This window comes from Arvicanthis niloticus, chromosome 18 (genome assembly GCF_011762505.2).
Source record: "Arvicanthis niloticus isolate mArvNil1 chromosome 18, mArvNil1.pat.X, whole genome shotgun sequence".
NCBI classification, from domain to species: domain Eukaryota; kingdom Metazoa; phylum Chordata; class Mammalia; order Rodentia; family Muridae; genus Arvicanthis; species Arvicanthis niloticus.
In genome coordinates this window covers 6,635,954-6,652,052 of record NC_047675.1, presented here as the reverse complement: position 1 = coordinate 6,652,052, position 16,099 = coordinate 6,635,954, and the positions used below count along the sequence as shown (strand labels likewise).

Genomic DNA, 16,099 nt, shown 5'->3' with positions numbered 1-16,099 from the left:
TGGACAGTTACCTAGAAGAATAAGCCCAGTGCTCTTGGTCCACAGTGTTTGTTCACAGGAATGGCAGTACTAAGACAGCAGTGTAAACTGTTTGTTTCTAGTGACAGGACAGAGTGGAAACTGTTACCACAGGTAGCCAGTTAGCAGGACATGAATGACGGCTGATTGAAGGAAGACCCAGGCTGCTCCAACATGGGCCCCTCCTTTCAATGGACTCCTATTAAATAGAGTTGCAATCACAGATATGGGTAATTAACTTTTCTCTAAACTTCTTTCATAGTCTTGACTTCTGTTTACTGTTTACATAAGTGTTCAGCTCCTTCAAGGCAGTAATTATGCTTTGTGTGTCTTATGGAGACTATAAACGTTCAGGAAATAGTAACTGAGTGCTAAAAACTGGTCTTCAAACTGCCTCTAAAGACTCAAGCTTCCCAGGTATAACCAGGAGAGCCTTCGACTGAGGCTGAACACACCTTGCCCTGTCTTCGCTAACAGTTGTGCAGTCTGGATCAAATTCTGAAACACCGTGGGACCTGTTTTCTGATCTAGAGATAGTCCTGTTTGCCACATTCACAATGAGCCTGGAGAGACAGCTCCTCAGTAAGCACCACTCGGCCTTCCCCACAGCATGATGTGAACTGGATACAGACTGTCAGCCTGGCAAGATCTAGAACCCTGAAGAGACAGCCTGCAGGCGAGTCTGTGAGGGACCATGTAGATTAGGTTAACTGAGGTTGAACTGGGAAGGGGGCGTTGGGGAGGAAAAGTGTGGACGCACTCCCTCCACAGTGTATGAACAGGAGAAGGCAGCTAAGGGGAGGTCTTCATCTTCCTCTGCAAGCTCCCGAACATAACAGACTGTATCTCTGAACTGTGAGTCAAAAGAAACCTCCCCTTCCTTATATGCTTCTGTAAGGGCTTGTCATAGCAGAAAGGAAAGTTACGAAAACACTTGGAAAAACAAGTTGATCTAAGCGGGGATCTAAGGAAGCAGGCCTGTGCTGGGTTTAAGAACTGTTGAAAGGGAATCTAATAGAGACAGTCGGATCAATAAGACATAGGTAGGTAGAAATAGGCTGGTACATATGCAGTGTCTATACATATGTCTGAGTACATACGTGTTCCATTGCCACAGGGACTTATAACTATCCATCATTCTGATGTGGGGCCAGATTGCTGAGAAACCAAGTCCTATGAAATGGGTTGATGTAATAAGTGGGGTAGAGCCGGGCGGTGGTGGCACACGCCTTTAATCCCAGCACTGGGGAGGCAGAGGCAGGCAGATTTCTGAGTTTGAGGCCAGCCTGGTCTACAGAGTGAGTTCCAGGACAGCCAGGGCTACACAGAGAAACCCTGTCTCGAAAAACCAAATAAATAAATAAATAAAATAAAATAAATAAAAAGTGGGGTAGAGGTGCACCCACTCACTGATGGCGTGCACCCACTACACAACTACCATGAAACATGGGGTTTCAAGTTTGAAAGTACTCTCAGTCTTGTTTCTCATATGCTGCTGAATAGTAAACACCACAGTTAGTTACTTAACAGCGTTAGTGACAACCATCTCAAAGTGGATAAAGATGGGCACGTTACAGTGATGCTGGACACAGACAGTCTCAGTGTGCACTTTAAAAGACCCAATGGAAGCAGGTTAGTCCCAGAGAAACACCAGAAGTTTCTGTGATGGTTTGTATATGCTTGCCCCAGGGAGTAGCACTATTAGGAGGTGTGGCCCTGTTGGAGTAGGTGTCATCTTGTTGGAGTAGGTGTGTCATTGTGGGTGTGGGCTGAAGACTCTCACACTAGCTGCCTGGAAGCCAGTATTTTGCTAGCAGCCTTCAGATGAAGATGTAGGACTCTCAGCTCTGCCTGCACCATGCCTGCCTGGACGCTGCCATGCTCCCACTTTGGTGATAATGGACTCAACTTCTGACCTTGTAAGCCAGCCCCAATTAAATGTTGTCCTTTGTAAGACTTTGGTCACGGTATCTGTTCACAGCAGTAAAACCCTAAGATACCTTTTCATGCTCTTCAAATAAAACTTTCCTTTTGGTATAAAAAGCATCTACGAGATGCTTCCTGTTTAAGCAATCTTTAAAATATATTATTAATATGTGTGATACTAACCTTTCTACCCTGACTTCTAATTATCTATGTGTGCATCCTATTTTTTTGCTTTAAAGATCAATGTCCAATTGATCTTTCTAATATTCACAGTGTACAGTTAGGTCCTCACACATTGAGTAAAATAATGGATAGTTTACTTAATACTGAAAACAGTGTAATTTATTTTCCCAGCAAATGAAAGGCAGGGCTGTTTGGTACAGGCTGTGATGCTGTGCTGACTCCTGAATCCTTGCTCATTGCCTGAGCCACTGACCAATGCACTGCTTACCACCACACTTCTGCTTTCAATGAGAATTTATAAGCACTAGGTGCTGGAGATAAGGTCATGGATAAGACATGCAGACTCCTTGTTGGGTGGAGGGTGAGGCTGGCCCAGCGCCGGGGATCACCGGCCTCCTGTCTCCTGTGCACCCCAACATCTACTTCCTTTTCTTACTCTCCACCACCAACCTGACTTCCTACTTGTCAGGCTAATAAACAGAAGAGTCTGGAGTCTGACCAGCAGCTTTTTCTTGCACCTCTGTTCAGGTGCCAGGGATCATCATTACGGATGGGTTCTCAGATCAGGAGGCTGCCCGCACTCCCTGTGCATGAGGGCTCTGTCCCTCTATTCAGAGCAGGTCTGAGGAGTCTTCATTTTAGTTATGAATCAAATCTCCCCTCTATGACTAGATTGTTCTTCTTAATACAAATAGGGAGCAAATTTTTTCAACTTAAAAAAAAAAAAAAAACAACCCTCTTGATCCTTCACTAACTTTGTTAATGTTTTGTAGCTTTATTTAAAAATCAACCCCAATGTTATCAATTATTCTTAATCTTAATGTTTCTTCTTCCATTGTTTCCTAAGCACATGTCAACCAGGCTTTGATTATATAATTCTGTGCAAATATCTTTTGGTAAGCTCCCCAATGATAGCCATCCTGTTAAACCAACGGCCAGATCATTGTAACTGACCTAATACCCACACCCCACACCGTCCATCTTCTGAAACACATTGTCAGCTACACTTGGGCATCAGAATCTCTTATACTCCTCTCAGGCAAAATGGCAATCCTTGGCCTAATGGATGTCTTAATGCTACAATATCTCACGGCTTGATTTAGAGACTTTTCCCCCTCCATTGCCATGTTTCCCCCAGTCAAACTTGAATTTCCTTGATGCTGAGCTCTTCCCAGTGAATATTTGTGATTTGGACTGGACCAGTATGAAGGCAATGAACTATGACTGGACCCTGAGTTACAGACTCACACAATTAGTTTTCTATGTCTCTGCTTGGATGTCTTGAAGGCAGCTCAATAGTAACTCCAGCAGAGGCCTGGGCATGGTGTTCCCTCTGACCCTTCCATCCCTTTCAGTTATTTGTGATCAAGTTTTAGAACTACTGTCCCTCTATTCATTTTCAACTACTTCCCACCAGACTCTCAACTTCTTTGGTTTAAACTAATAGTCCATCTTGCTGTGAAACTCAGTAGCTTTACAGCGGCCATCCAGTGTCCACCATCACACTTTTATAATCCAGTGTCCACCATCACACTTTTATAATTCAGTGTCCACCATCACACTTTCATAACCCAGTGTCCACCATCACACTTTTATAATCCAGTGTCCACCATCATACTTTCATAACCCAGTGTCCACCATCACACTTTTATAATCCAGTGTCCACCATCATACTTTCATAACCCAGTGTCCACCATCATACTTTTATAATCCAGTGTCCACCATCATACTTTTATAACCCAGTGTCCACCATCATACTTTTATAATCCAGTGTCCACCATCACACTTTCATAACCCAGTGTCCACCATCACACTTTTATGATCCAGTGTCCACCATCATACTTTCATAACCCAGTGTCCACCATCATACTTTTATAATCCAGTGTCCACCATCATACTTTTATAATTCAGTGTCCACCATCATACTTTCATAACCCAGTGTCCACCATCACACTTTTATAATCCAGTGTCCACCATCATACTTTCATAACCCAGTGTCCACCATCACACTTTTATAATCCAGTGTCCACCATCATACTTTTATAATTCAGTGTCCACCATCATACTTTCATAACCCAGTGTCCACCATCACACTTTTATAATCCAGTGTCCACCATCATACTTTCATAACCCAGTGTCCACCATCATACTTTTATAATCCAGTGTCCACCATCATACTTTTATAATCCAGTGTCCACCATCATACTTTCATAACCCAGTGTCCACCATCATACTTTTATAATCCAGTGTCCACCATCATACTTTCATAACCCAGAAATTCTCAACCCTCTGTGCAGAATCAGCAGGCTGATTGTGGTGGTTACTACCTGAAACACTCAGGGGACTGAGGCAGGAGGGGTAAGAGTTCAAGGCCTGTCTGGGCTACACAAGGAGACCCTGTCTAGAAAAAATGGAAAGGAAAACCAAACTAACAAATGTCAGAACATTTACCAAAATTCATATAATTATTTCCTGTTTCTTTCAAGTTGAACCTCCATGTCTTTGGTTTTACATGATTCGGGTTTGGCTGTACTGGTGGCATCCACTCCTCTCTGCTAGTTCTCAGTCCCTTTGTTTTCTCTCCTCTGTCACACTCACTCACATCAATAGCCTGCATTTTTCCTTAGTTGTTTCTTTCCACTATGACATAACCACTGTGATAATAACGATGCCTCTGTTCTGCTTGCTGCTCTATCCATGAAGGAAGACTTAAGAATTCAATTTGCATTACTGAATAGGCAATGAGTAGATTTAAATATTGTTTTATTAGGTAAATACAAGATGGAGTGCAAGTGGGACAAGGTGGAGTTTAATTTTAACACCTATATATACTATAGAATATTAGAAACTATATAAGAGAAAATTTGCTAATATATAAGAGGGGAATGTGCATGAACTATGCCATTAAGTAGACAATGGGAGGACTGGCTTAGTGGGAGCAAAGTCAGTTCCTCCACAAGAGCAGCAGAAATAAAAGGACTCTGATGACAGATGCGGCGGGCACGTGGGGTCTGGTAAACTTCCTGTTTCTCATCTGATTTCCTTTCTGCATTAGCTGATATGAAGAGAGGCATTAAAGGTATGAGAGGCTAAGAAGAAAATATGAGACTGGAAGAGGACTGTGGCAGGGGAGATCAGAGGACGGTCATGCTGACGGCGGTGTCATGACTTCATGTAGGAGCAGTTATCATACTGAAGATGGCTCAGCATGCTCAGGTCAGGTATAGGGGCAAAAAGGGGCAGAGCTGGACAGTCTGTAGGACTGGGGTGTGAGGTTTGGTTTGTAGCTATGTATTGTAATGCTAAATCCTGTACCGGAAGGTCTAGACCTAGGACTGAATTCTCAAGCTTACAGGCTTTTGTTGTGTAAGATCTTGTTCCTTGATTTAAAACTACGGGATAAATAAAATTGGCTATAGCCAATTCCTGGAGGGATTAGAGGTAGGTGGGTTTGGAGTGACCTGGTTAGGGGTGGAGAAGAGAGAGGAATGAGGAGAGACCAGAAGGAGGAAGAAAAGGAGAAACAAGAGGAAGCTGCCATGAGGTGAGATGGACCATGAGCACGTGGCCAGGAGAAACAGCAAGTATCTGGGGTACACCATTGGGGAGGTGGACAAGCCAGAAGTTAGAAGATTAGGGGTTACCCCCAGGAATTGTCAAAACCAAATAAAATAAGCAGTCAGAGTCTTATTTATTTGTAAGCTAGTCGGGGATAAGCCTAGAGTGGTCCTACCACACTGGTGATATGTGGGCGAACACACAGCACTAAGGAGGTCAAAGAAAACTGTGATGTGTCCTGTAATGAAGGAATCATAGCCAGAGAGCACGGGCTAAAGGAGATGGGACATGAGTGTACAGGGATAAAGACAGGGTGGGCACAGAAAGACACTGAAAAATGACCAGCTAAAAAAAAAAACCTAGGCATTTCAGTGAGTGAGGATTTTGGAGTCGGGCATATACCATGCATGTAGGGAACACTTCTGGTCACACAGAAGGTTGGAAAACTTGATTATGAAAGATCTGTCTTACTGGGGTAGTTGCTGAGGTGCAGGGAAGGCAAACATGTTGGACTTGGGGGCTGGAATTTCAACCAGATGAAGTCTGAAAACATCAGTGAGGAGTCCCAGAGCGGAGGACAAGGGAAGTGACAGGGCAGAAGGGATAGGCTGAAGGACAATGCTTGACTCTGCTGCTAGGCTCTGTGACAGGAAAGGTGTGACACTGAAATACGAATCAGAGGACAGGCTTCAGCTGGAGCAAGACTGTGAAGGGAAAATTCTGAGAGGTTAGCAGTACAGAAATCTGAGACTCCACACTCCCTAGTAACTGTGTTGGAAGAACACCCAATTTCCATCTTTAAAATATGCTAAGGTAATTTCCAGGGCTCATTTTAGTTTGTTGGGCTCTATAACAGTCCACAAGCTGGGCAAGCTTAAACCAGTGGAAACACCACTTCAAAGTCTGGATGCTGTGAGTCTGAAACCAAGTGCAGCCATGTTTCCTCAGAAATGTGTCTACAGACATCCTCTATCCTGTCTTCTAGATCCTGAAGACTGCTAGCAGTCCTTGGTATTCCTTGGCTGGTAGATGCTACAGTCTAATCTCTGCCTCCATTGTCTCATGGGGTTCACCTGTGTGTCTCTGTCTCTTTGTTTTATGGAGACACTAAACACATTGGATTCAGGACCCCACCCCTTCCAGTATGACCTTATCTGAACTAATTACATTTGCAATGACTGTTTTCAAATAAGGCCACTTTGGCATGTGCAGGAAGCTAGGACTTTAACATAACAATGACAGCCCAGATTAGTGGTGTAGAAAAAGAATATGTGGCTTTTGTGGGATGTGTTTATATTTTAAGTATCTCAATTACTTGTCCAGCTTAGTAAATAAGTCCTAGAACCCAAGTATTTTACAAATTCTCATTGCAAAACTTACAACAGCACACACACACACACACACACACATACACACACGGACACACGGACACACGGACACCATGAACATGAACTAAAAGTCAAGTAACACAGAAGTAGCTACTGACATGGGATTATACCATTGAGGCAATGGGGAGAACCCATTGCTTGGAAGGGAAGCCTCAGGCTTCTCAGCTGTCAGAGTACCTTTCACTAGACTTAGAGTCTCACTACTTTAAGCTGTTAGACCAACTGAAGTTCACAGCTCACAGTTGTGAGTGGTGGAAAGCTTGCACTACTGTTTTGTTTGTTTGTTTGTTTTCGAGACAGTTTCTCTGTGTAGCCCTGGCTGTCCTGGAACTCACTCTGTAGACCAGGCTGGGCTCGAACTCAGAAATCTGCCTGCCTCTGCCTCCCCAGTGCTGGGATTAAAGGCGTGCCCCACCACCGCCTGGCAGCTTGCACTACTGTGATGCTGAAAGAGTCATCTGATGAGAAAATGCCTAGTTATGACATGTGGATGGAAAGAAGGGTGAGTTCGAGGTTTTCCTTTGGGTCTTTAATCAGAATAGGGTACCACACATTTCAGATCTCAGCCACTTAGTTGTGGCTGAAACTGTCCCCATGCTGTGTGTGTGTGTGTGTGTGTGTGTGTGTGTGTGTGTGTGTACACGCATGCGCTGTAAGACCAAAGGTCTTTTCTGTTTGTTCTCCACCTTGTTTTGCTTTTATTATCCTGAAGCTCCCACTTTGGCCAGGTTGGACAGCCAGTCAGCCCTGGGATTTCCCTTCCTGATATCAGGATTACAAGCTTGTGCCTTCACACCTGGCATTTTACATGGTTCCTCGGGCTCAAGCTGAGGTCGCCATGGCAAGTGCCTTACCACCAAGGTTCCCACCCCCATAGTTCTTCTTAACTAAGTCAATGAACAAGTATCCATATTTTGTAGTACACAGGACCAAGGCTACGCAGCCTATTGCTGTGCATGTGCTAGGTGCTGGCCTCTCTCCCTGCCTTGTGACTCTAAGATTCGCCTGCATTTTGTACCCGTAGAGGGCTGCTTCTGCTAAGTTTCTCTTGGGATGCTGAATCTTGGTCAAAACCACTAATGGATAATTCTAGCTCCTCACATCTAATGTGCAGGCAGGCACACACACAGCAAGTCACTTCTTCTGAAGGAATGAAAATACTTGGACTCGGTGCACACTGCAAATTGCGGGAGCCCAAATGCATGAGTTTGCTCTGCTGAGGGATGACTCTTCTGATGACTCTTCTGCCCTTGGCAGATCAGAGTCGGCATTTCAGAAGGCAAGGTGAGGCTGTGGCTTATTACCTGAAGGTAATGGCTTTCATGAAAGATGCAGAATCCAACTGTTTGATAGTATATCTGGCCCCTTCTCCTTCCTACACAGCTGGTAAGAAATGAAGTCCCTCACTCTATTACTCTAATTGAATTCCAACTTGGGTAATTAGACTATAATTAAATAAATTTCCCCATAGTTTTAATTCACTGACAAATCGTGCTAGTCAAGTGGCCTCACTTCATTCCCAGACACACAGCCCCACTCCATTTCCATGATAAGTGGAGTGATTTACATTTGGAAGATATGTGTGTGTGGAAGAACAGTTCATAAAATATTTTAGGTATCATTTATGATTACATATGCTTTGCTCAGCATGAGATAACATTAATTTCTATTATAATCTTTCATCTAATTTCTCATATGCTTAGTGCCAAAGGAAATAAGACAGTTAATTAGTATTTCTTGTTTTCAAAACAACTTGGGTTGAGTTACTCAGTGACCTGAATCTACTTGTAGTTTTGGCTTTTCCCCCCCTTACGGCACGTGTTACTGTTCTTGGGAGATGGACTGCATTGGGTGTTGTTTTCAATATTACAATAGAAACGCTGTGGTGGTATTCCCAAGATCAGGGAGCAAGTTGCAGTGAGTACCTCCTTTGGTATCTCAGCTGTCCCAGATCTCCTAGTACAAGGTTCTTTTTCTCAAAAAGGCATCCAACGCTAGTCACTATTAATTTACTTGGATTTACTAAGAGAAAAAAAAAAAAAGATGACTAGTACATGTGTAATCCATGCCATAAGGTCACTAGTTTATGATAATTTAATGATTTATCGAGGAGTTGGTGGTCTAATCACTAGGACCAGATGCTGCACGGTTTTTCTGTGTCTCAGGGTTAACACTCTGAGCTCTGCTGGGAGGGGATCTCAGACTATGATACCAGGTTGCATAAAGTATCCAGATTTCAGTGTTATTGTAACGACTGACCTTGGAGGCTTGAGAAGGCTTTGGGGAGTCATGGTGCTGGGGTGCAAATGCAGGGCTTTGGGCTGGGAAAGCATCTGCCACTGAGTCACATCTACAGCCAATGGATGGTGTTTAATACAATATACCAATAAAAGGTAAGAAAGGCAATACCCAAATACTCACGAAAAGCAGCAGGAGCACTGGAGTCACAACAATGCCCTAGAAGAGACAAGAGAGGGGTGATGATCATCTGTTGGCCAAGAAAGAATTCTTCACCAGTTTTGATGGTGATGCTAGTTATCTCAGTCCTGCTTAACAAAACAAGGAGGGAAAGATGGCTCTCCTACATCACATTAATGTCCCCTTAACGATCATTTATATAAGGCAACATTAAAACTACAACCACCCAACACTCCTTAAACTTAACTTCCCCTGTCTAAACCTAAATTTCCTTCCCCGTGGAAATGTCCCACGTGGCGGAAGCTGGCGGATGGCGAGGCTTCTCGTTCGAGGCTTCCAGTCTAGCTTGGGTAAAGTGCCCCTCTTTGAGAGAAGACAGGTGGTTTGGTCCCAGTTGGGGTCCTCTCCTGAGCAAAGACCACGTCGGCTGTGATGAATGAGATGTCGTGATTCTGTAATGTGAACTGATCTCCCTGAGGAAATGAACTGCGATCTCAAAACTCATTTCACTTGATTAGACTCTGTGTCTCCGTGCTGGAAAGAAAGTCTTTCATCTAATTCAGCCACACAGGACCACCTCAGTCCCTCTGCCTCCCCCAGGCAGAAACGAGCAAAAGATTTGTTTTCTCGATGACAGGGAACAGTTTGAGGCTGTTGTCAATGAGGCAGGATACAAGCTTTTAGCTTCTTTAAAAGTATGTTTGAGTTGGGAGTTAACATGACAGGGTTCACTTGAGAACACCAGATGATGGTGCCTCTCTCCTAGTTCTTCCTTTATGTCTCAGAGCTTCGTTGTGATTTACACAAGAAAAAGCATTTTATATTTTTATTAATGCACTCTACTTGAGAGCTTGAAATTTTAGAGTCTGAATGTGTGTGTGAGAGAGAGAGCAAGAGAGAGAGGGACAGAGACACACACAGAGAGAAAGAAACAGACAGAAAAAGGGGAGAGACAGAGTGAGAGAGCAAGGGACAGAGACAGAAGATAGAAAAAGAGGGAGAGAGAGAGAGAAGGGGAGAGAGAGAGAGAGAGAGAGAGAGAGAGAGAGAGAGAGAGAGAGAGAGAGAAGTTGAGATGGACAGACAGACAGAGGGAGACTCAGGGCTGTCCTTTTCACTGATGGACATCCTCAGTCTTTGCAGTGACTGCATAAGAAACATAACTCAAGAACAATGATTGTAATACCTTTTTAAAGTTTATTCTCATGTGAATATCCCTATACAGATTTGTTTTATTATTGAATGATAGAATGAATATAGTTAATTATGCAAGCTCAAGCAAACGGCAAGAGGAAGCAGAGCAGTTTCAACTAAGGGTCATACTTTTAAAATCTCATCGTTACAGCATGTACTGTGGCTTATCAATTCCATGGGTTTCTATGAAGCAAGTTCTCACTAGCACATCTGTCCAAAGCCAAAACAATTTTCACTTAGAAAGACTAAGGGATCCCCAATAACAATAATAGAGAAAAGGGTTGCTACACTTTATTCTTAAAATTACATTTATTTTGTGTGTGCATATACATCTACTGAAGGCCTATGTGGAGATGAGAAGACAACTTAGGGAGGTTCATTCTCCTACCACGGAGGCCTGAGGATCAAATTCAGCTGTAAAGCTTTGGCAGTAAGCGCCTCTACCTGCTAAGCTACCTCAGCAGACTGAACGGCTACTTCTGTCCTATAGTGATTTGGAATATACTTAGAGTTTGGGTGGAATTCCAAGCCATATAAAGCAAAGTAGAAGTGAAAAATATCTAGCAGCCGACCACTCAACTTCATGTCATTTTAGAAACATTTATCAAACATCCAGTTAAATGCCACCATGCTCCTTCATGTCAGATTCAGGGTGAGTCCAACATAGCGCCTATGTTTCAACAGCTCATAGACCAGTAGGGTATGCTGGTCTAGGTTCAGCACAGAATGAGCTGTAAGGCTAGATATTCTGATGTCATTTACCTTTGAGACATTTTATGATGGAAGAGAAGCTGAGGCTGGGAAATTAACAGAAAGTGATCTGGCAGAAGAAAGGGATAGCCCCAGGAAGATAGAGGCACCCTAAAGCCTAAGAGGTTGTAGTGGTTTGAAAAGATTCGGCCCCCATATATTCATGCATCTGAATGGTTGGCCCATAGGGAGTGGCACTATTAGGAAGTGTGTCACTTCAGGGCTTTGAGGTCTCAGATCTCAAGCTCTGCCCAGTGTGGAAGGCAGTCTCCTCCTCCCTGCCTCAGGATCCAGATGGAGAACTCTCTGCTCCTCCAGCACCATGTCTGCCTGCATGCTGCCATGCTCCCCTCCATGATAATAATGAAATAAACCTCTGAAACTGCAAGCCAGCCCCAGTGAAATGTTTTATGTATAAGAGTTGCCTTGGTCACGGTGTCTCTTCACAGTGATGAAACCCTAGGACAGGTTGAACAGAAATGTACAGAAATGTGTGAAGTTGAGCAGACAGAGACCGGTTCACCCAAGGCCTCAGAGGCCTGGGCTCCATCTTATCAGCAACGGCAGGCTACCCAGGTATGAGGAGTTAATAGTTAAGTGTTTGGTACATGGAATATGCATTTGAGTTGGCTTTTAACCTAATGAATTTTTACCCGTGACCATTAATTCACCTAAACACAAACAAAACAGAAACTTATAGTATGCTAATTATGTCTCGTCGTCAGCACTAGCAGCACTTCTGAGAAACCAGCATGCTATCTCGACAGGATAAGAACTCTGACCTAGGAGGAAGGTTGAGCCCTCTCACTCTGGTGACGTCTGTCTTGCACTGGAGGTGATGCACACTGGCTATCACGCAGTGCCTGGGCTCCTTCTTCTTCCTGATGCCCACTTCATTTTTCTTTATAATAACCAGAAGCCAGCAGGATCAGTAAGACCAGAAGGACTACTAATGCTATTTTGCTCTGGCACATTCATGGGTTTTAAACTGTGACCCTCCCTGACTAAGGGGCTAAGTTACACTGGAGCTCTCTTTCCTGCCTGAGGAAAGAAGGATTTGAAAAGCCAAGCAACCCAACACCAAGGTCACACAACAAAGATGGCAGAGGCTGGATATGAGCCAGCCTCATCCAATTCTAAAATCACTCGTCACTGGAAGGCAGCTCTCAACCACCAGCATTAGTACACATGTGGCGGCTGCCTTTGACCTGGGGTGATCTGTGACACCCAAAGATGGTCATTCTGAAAGCACAGCACAGGAATCTGCAGTTTTCTCTGTGCAGACACTTCAAATATGCAGTAGCCAATAGCACAATCTCTTAGCTTTCTACAAAGGACTAACAACATTTTGTTCTATGGTGTTAAAATTTGCTGGTGGATAGGATATTCTGGCTTGACTATTCCTCGTTATTTTTCAGTGGGGGTTGTTCAAGTTCATTAACTACAACTAGGTTACTAGATAATGCTGCAACCTCTTTTTCAGTTGTATTAGGAACCGAGTCTCCATTGTCATCAGTTGTTATGAGGACTATTAAGTTTGGGTGAAGTCATCCTATTTGTTACTAAACATATAACAGCCGTATTACGAAGTACTCGTGTCAGAGCTTGTGCTAAGGGCTTTAAGTCTATTATTTAATGAACTCCTCACACCCACCATATGAACTCTGTACTATAGACATCCTTAAGTACGAGGTAAGGAGGTGAACCTCAAACACAGTATTGAATTGGGGGACTTCTCTCTCCTTAACTTTGGAGCCCGTACTTTTGAATGATGATCACACAATCTTTCAAGTGTGAACATGACGGCTCATGGTAAAGGTGTTTGCATTTGATTATGCAGGCCTCCTAACTGGAGTTCAACGGCCAGAACCCCACGGAAAGGTGGAAGGGACAACAGACTCTTTGTACACTGTCCTCTGACCTCCACGTGTTCTCTGTGGTAGACCCCTACACCCTAAATTATATATAAATTAAATTAAAAATTAAAATCTTTGTAATAAATATTAAGCCATTTCTTTGGAGTTCTATTTTAAGAGTTAAATCCGAGAGGATCTTATAACCAGTGTGTCTGTTAATGACATGAAATGAAGTGTACGGTGAGCCCTTTAAAGCTCAGGTTTTGTAAACATCAGTATTAAAAGTAGAGGGGTACTCAGAATTTAAATAGTGCCATCAATAAGCAATGAAGGCTAGAAAGTCAAGTAGATAGGGCTTACAAAAGTCTTAATTTTTTTTCTCTTTTCTCTTCCCTAAGTGACTCCTCTCAGTGGAAAGCTGTGCACTTCTGGCAAAAGGCACTGACCCTTTCTAAGGGTCAGGGTCATAGCAAAGCCTTCTGCCTGCAACACCTAAGGGCTCAAGCCATAAAGTGATGGCTTCCACTGTCTCCTGAAAAACTCCCCCAAATCCATTTGGCTACTGTTGTGAGTAACTGTGTAAACATAGTCTAATGACAGCAGCGGGAAGGGCCAGGGCTGATGCTGACATTCAGACATACACAAATAAACCAGGAAATCCAGGCAGAACTATAGCGTGTCTCTCTCACCAATGGGACTCACAGAAGCCAAAACTGAAATGAATGTCTTATCATACTTTTAATAGAAAAACTTACGAAGAGATTTTGCTGTAAAAGCCATAGTGATCTCAGTTACTGATGTCTGAGGCCAGTCCCCAGGGTTCTGTTTAACTTGATGAAAAAAAAAAAAAAAGAAAAGAAAAGAAAAGAAAAAGAAAAAAGACAGAAGGTCAACTGTGCAAAGGATCCTGGGACCTCTAGGCCTAGTCCTCACCTGCCAACCTCCTTACAAGCCATGTGAGCCGAGTGGCCATGTCTTGGCCAAGGTACAACCCAGATATAACACTTGCTCTCTCCAATCAGTGGCCTGGCTAAACACTTTCTTAAACTAACCTCAGAACACTACCATTGTTGTCTGCCTTCCCTTGCAGAAATTTAGGGGAAGGCCCACCTTCCTTCCTTGGGGGTGGAGGTGCTGTTAGCTGACTTGCGTGGTTATTAGCATCCTGGCCTCTTTAGCTCTTCCCTCTGGTGATGTGTTAGAAGCAACACTGCTCTTAGTGTTAAGTCTTCTCTGGTTTCAAAGTCCTTCCTCCTAGGCCAGTTTGAGCTTTCTTCTAAATGTAGTCTCACCAACATGCACGAAATCAGACCCACTTAAAGAGAAACATCTCACTACCTGAACATACATACCTTCCTTGACTCCTATTTCTATCAGTTAGTGGCCTTACTATGTAACACATGTATTGTAAATGATTTGTCTTGTAGGGAAAAAAGGGCCTAAAGGTTATTGTAATCAGTTCTGTCTATAATAGAAATGCATTCAGTATGTTTTTCTGGTTGCCAATATAAGTGTCCACGATTGCCTCAGAAGCCATTTACCATCTGGTAATGCCTTCTTCTCCATGTGAGCCAAAGTCCAGCCTACTTATTCCACACGTGTGAGAAAATCATGCTGTCAGCTTTTTGAAAATTAAACTTTTACAATACCTTTCCTTAGAGCCTTGAACAGATATGCGTGTAAAAGTTAACAACAACTATGATTCCTCCAGCTCTCTGTCTTTTGCCTTGTGGCTAACAGTCGAAGATATGTTCAGAAGCTGTGGAAAGTTCATCTGTCTAGAACAAGGTTGTGGCAAGCCAGTATGTAACTAGTGGTTCTGGTTAACAAACTCAAAGCACGAAGTTCTAAATGGGTGGTATGGGCAGTTCTGAGGATATCTAAATTTAAACAAAACAGGCAGGATATGTAGTCAACAATGTGTATGACACCACAAATATCGACAACAAATTAGTTCAATGAGGTTCTCTAAGGACAAAATAGCCTTCTGTGGAAGTGTGTGTCTGTAAGCACAGCACTCAGATACTGAGGCTAGCCTGGGCTAAATGAGACTCTATCCCCACCCCCAAACCCCCCAAATCAACAAGCCACCTAATCAAACAACAATGACTATGGTTATCACACAGCCCAAGAGATGCACTAGCTCTGTTAGATGCTGAGGTATATGGTGGCAAATGACACAAACACATCCATACCTTCTGAGCCTTCAGAGACCAAGGAGAGACAAGCAACTATCATAATGTGAGGCGCACACAAAACCAGAGTCTCAGAGAGCCCTGAGAGGACTCGTGGGGAGCGAGGAGGCAAAAGAGGGAGGAGGAGCAGAGAACCTGCTGAAACTCAAACTGCACCATGGCAATGCAGTTGGGAGGGATGAAAACCCAAAGACACAGAATGGTTTCCTCAATCCATCGTGGTGTTTGGGCTTCACATCAGAGATAGGCGATCATGGCAAGAGTCTGCAAAGTCCATAAGCGTGGGACAGGGATCTGTGGTGGCAGCTGACAGCTTAGAAGAGAAGAAAGCAGAAGATAGAAGGGAGGAACCCAGCCTTGAGGCCTGTGCCTCTATACTCTAGGCAGAAGCTGTTGTGAGTTAAGGGGATGGGATTTTAGAGATAGAGACAGAAGATGGGAGAGGTCCTTGAAGATGGATGAATGGATCAATTAGCTGCATGTGGCTAGAAGTGCTGTTAGTGACAAGAAGGAAGGAAGGGTAGTTTCTTAGTTTTCTGAGCTAGAAGGTAGGTTCTTGACCAATCAGAAGCCCACAGAGCCAAGATGGCCACAGAGAAGAATAGGCTTATTT

At 43.5% G+C, this 16,099-nt stretch overlaps 1 protein-coding gene across 7 annotated transcripts in view; it reads right to left on the bottom strand.

Moving 5' to 3' along the window:
* Positions 1–16,099, bottom strand: part of Slc10a7 (solute carrier family 10 member 7) — a 210,231-nt gene that overhangs the window by 57,210 nt on the left and 136,922 nt on the right. For all 7 annotated transcript variants that reach the window (XR_013104775.1, XM_076915437.1, XM_076915438.1 and 4 more), the window contains one exon: positions 9,495–9,530. Coding sequence is in view for 6 of the 7 variants with exons in the window: in XM_076915437.1 (XP_076771552.1) it covers positions 9,495–9,530 (36 nt within the window). In the remaining variant the exon portion in view is untranslated. The remainder of the gene's footprint in view (positions 1–9,494; positions 9,531–16,099) is intronic.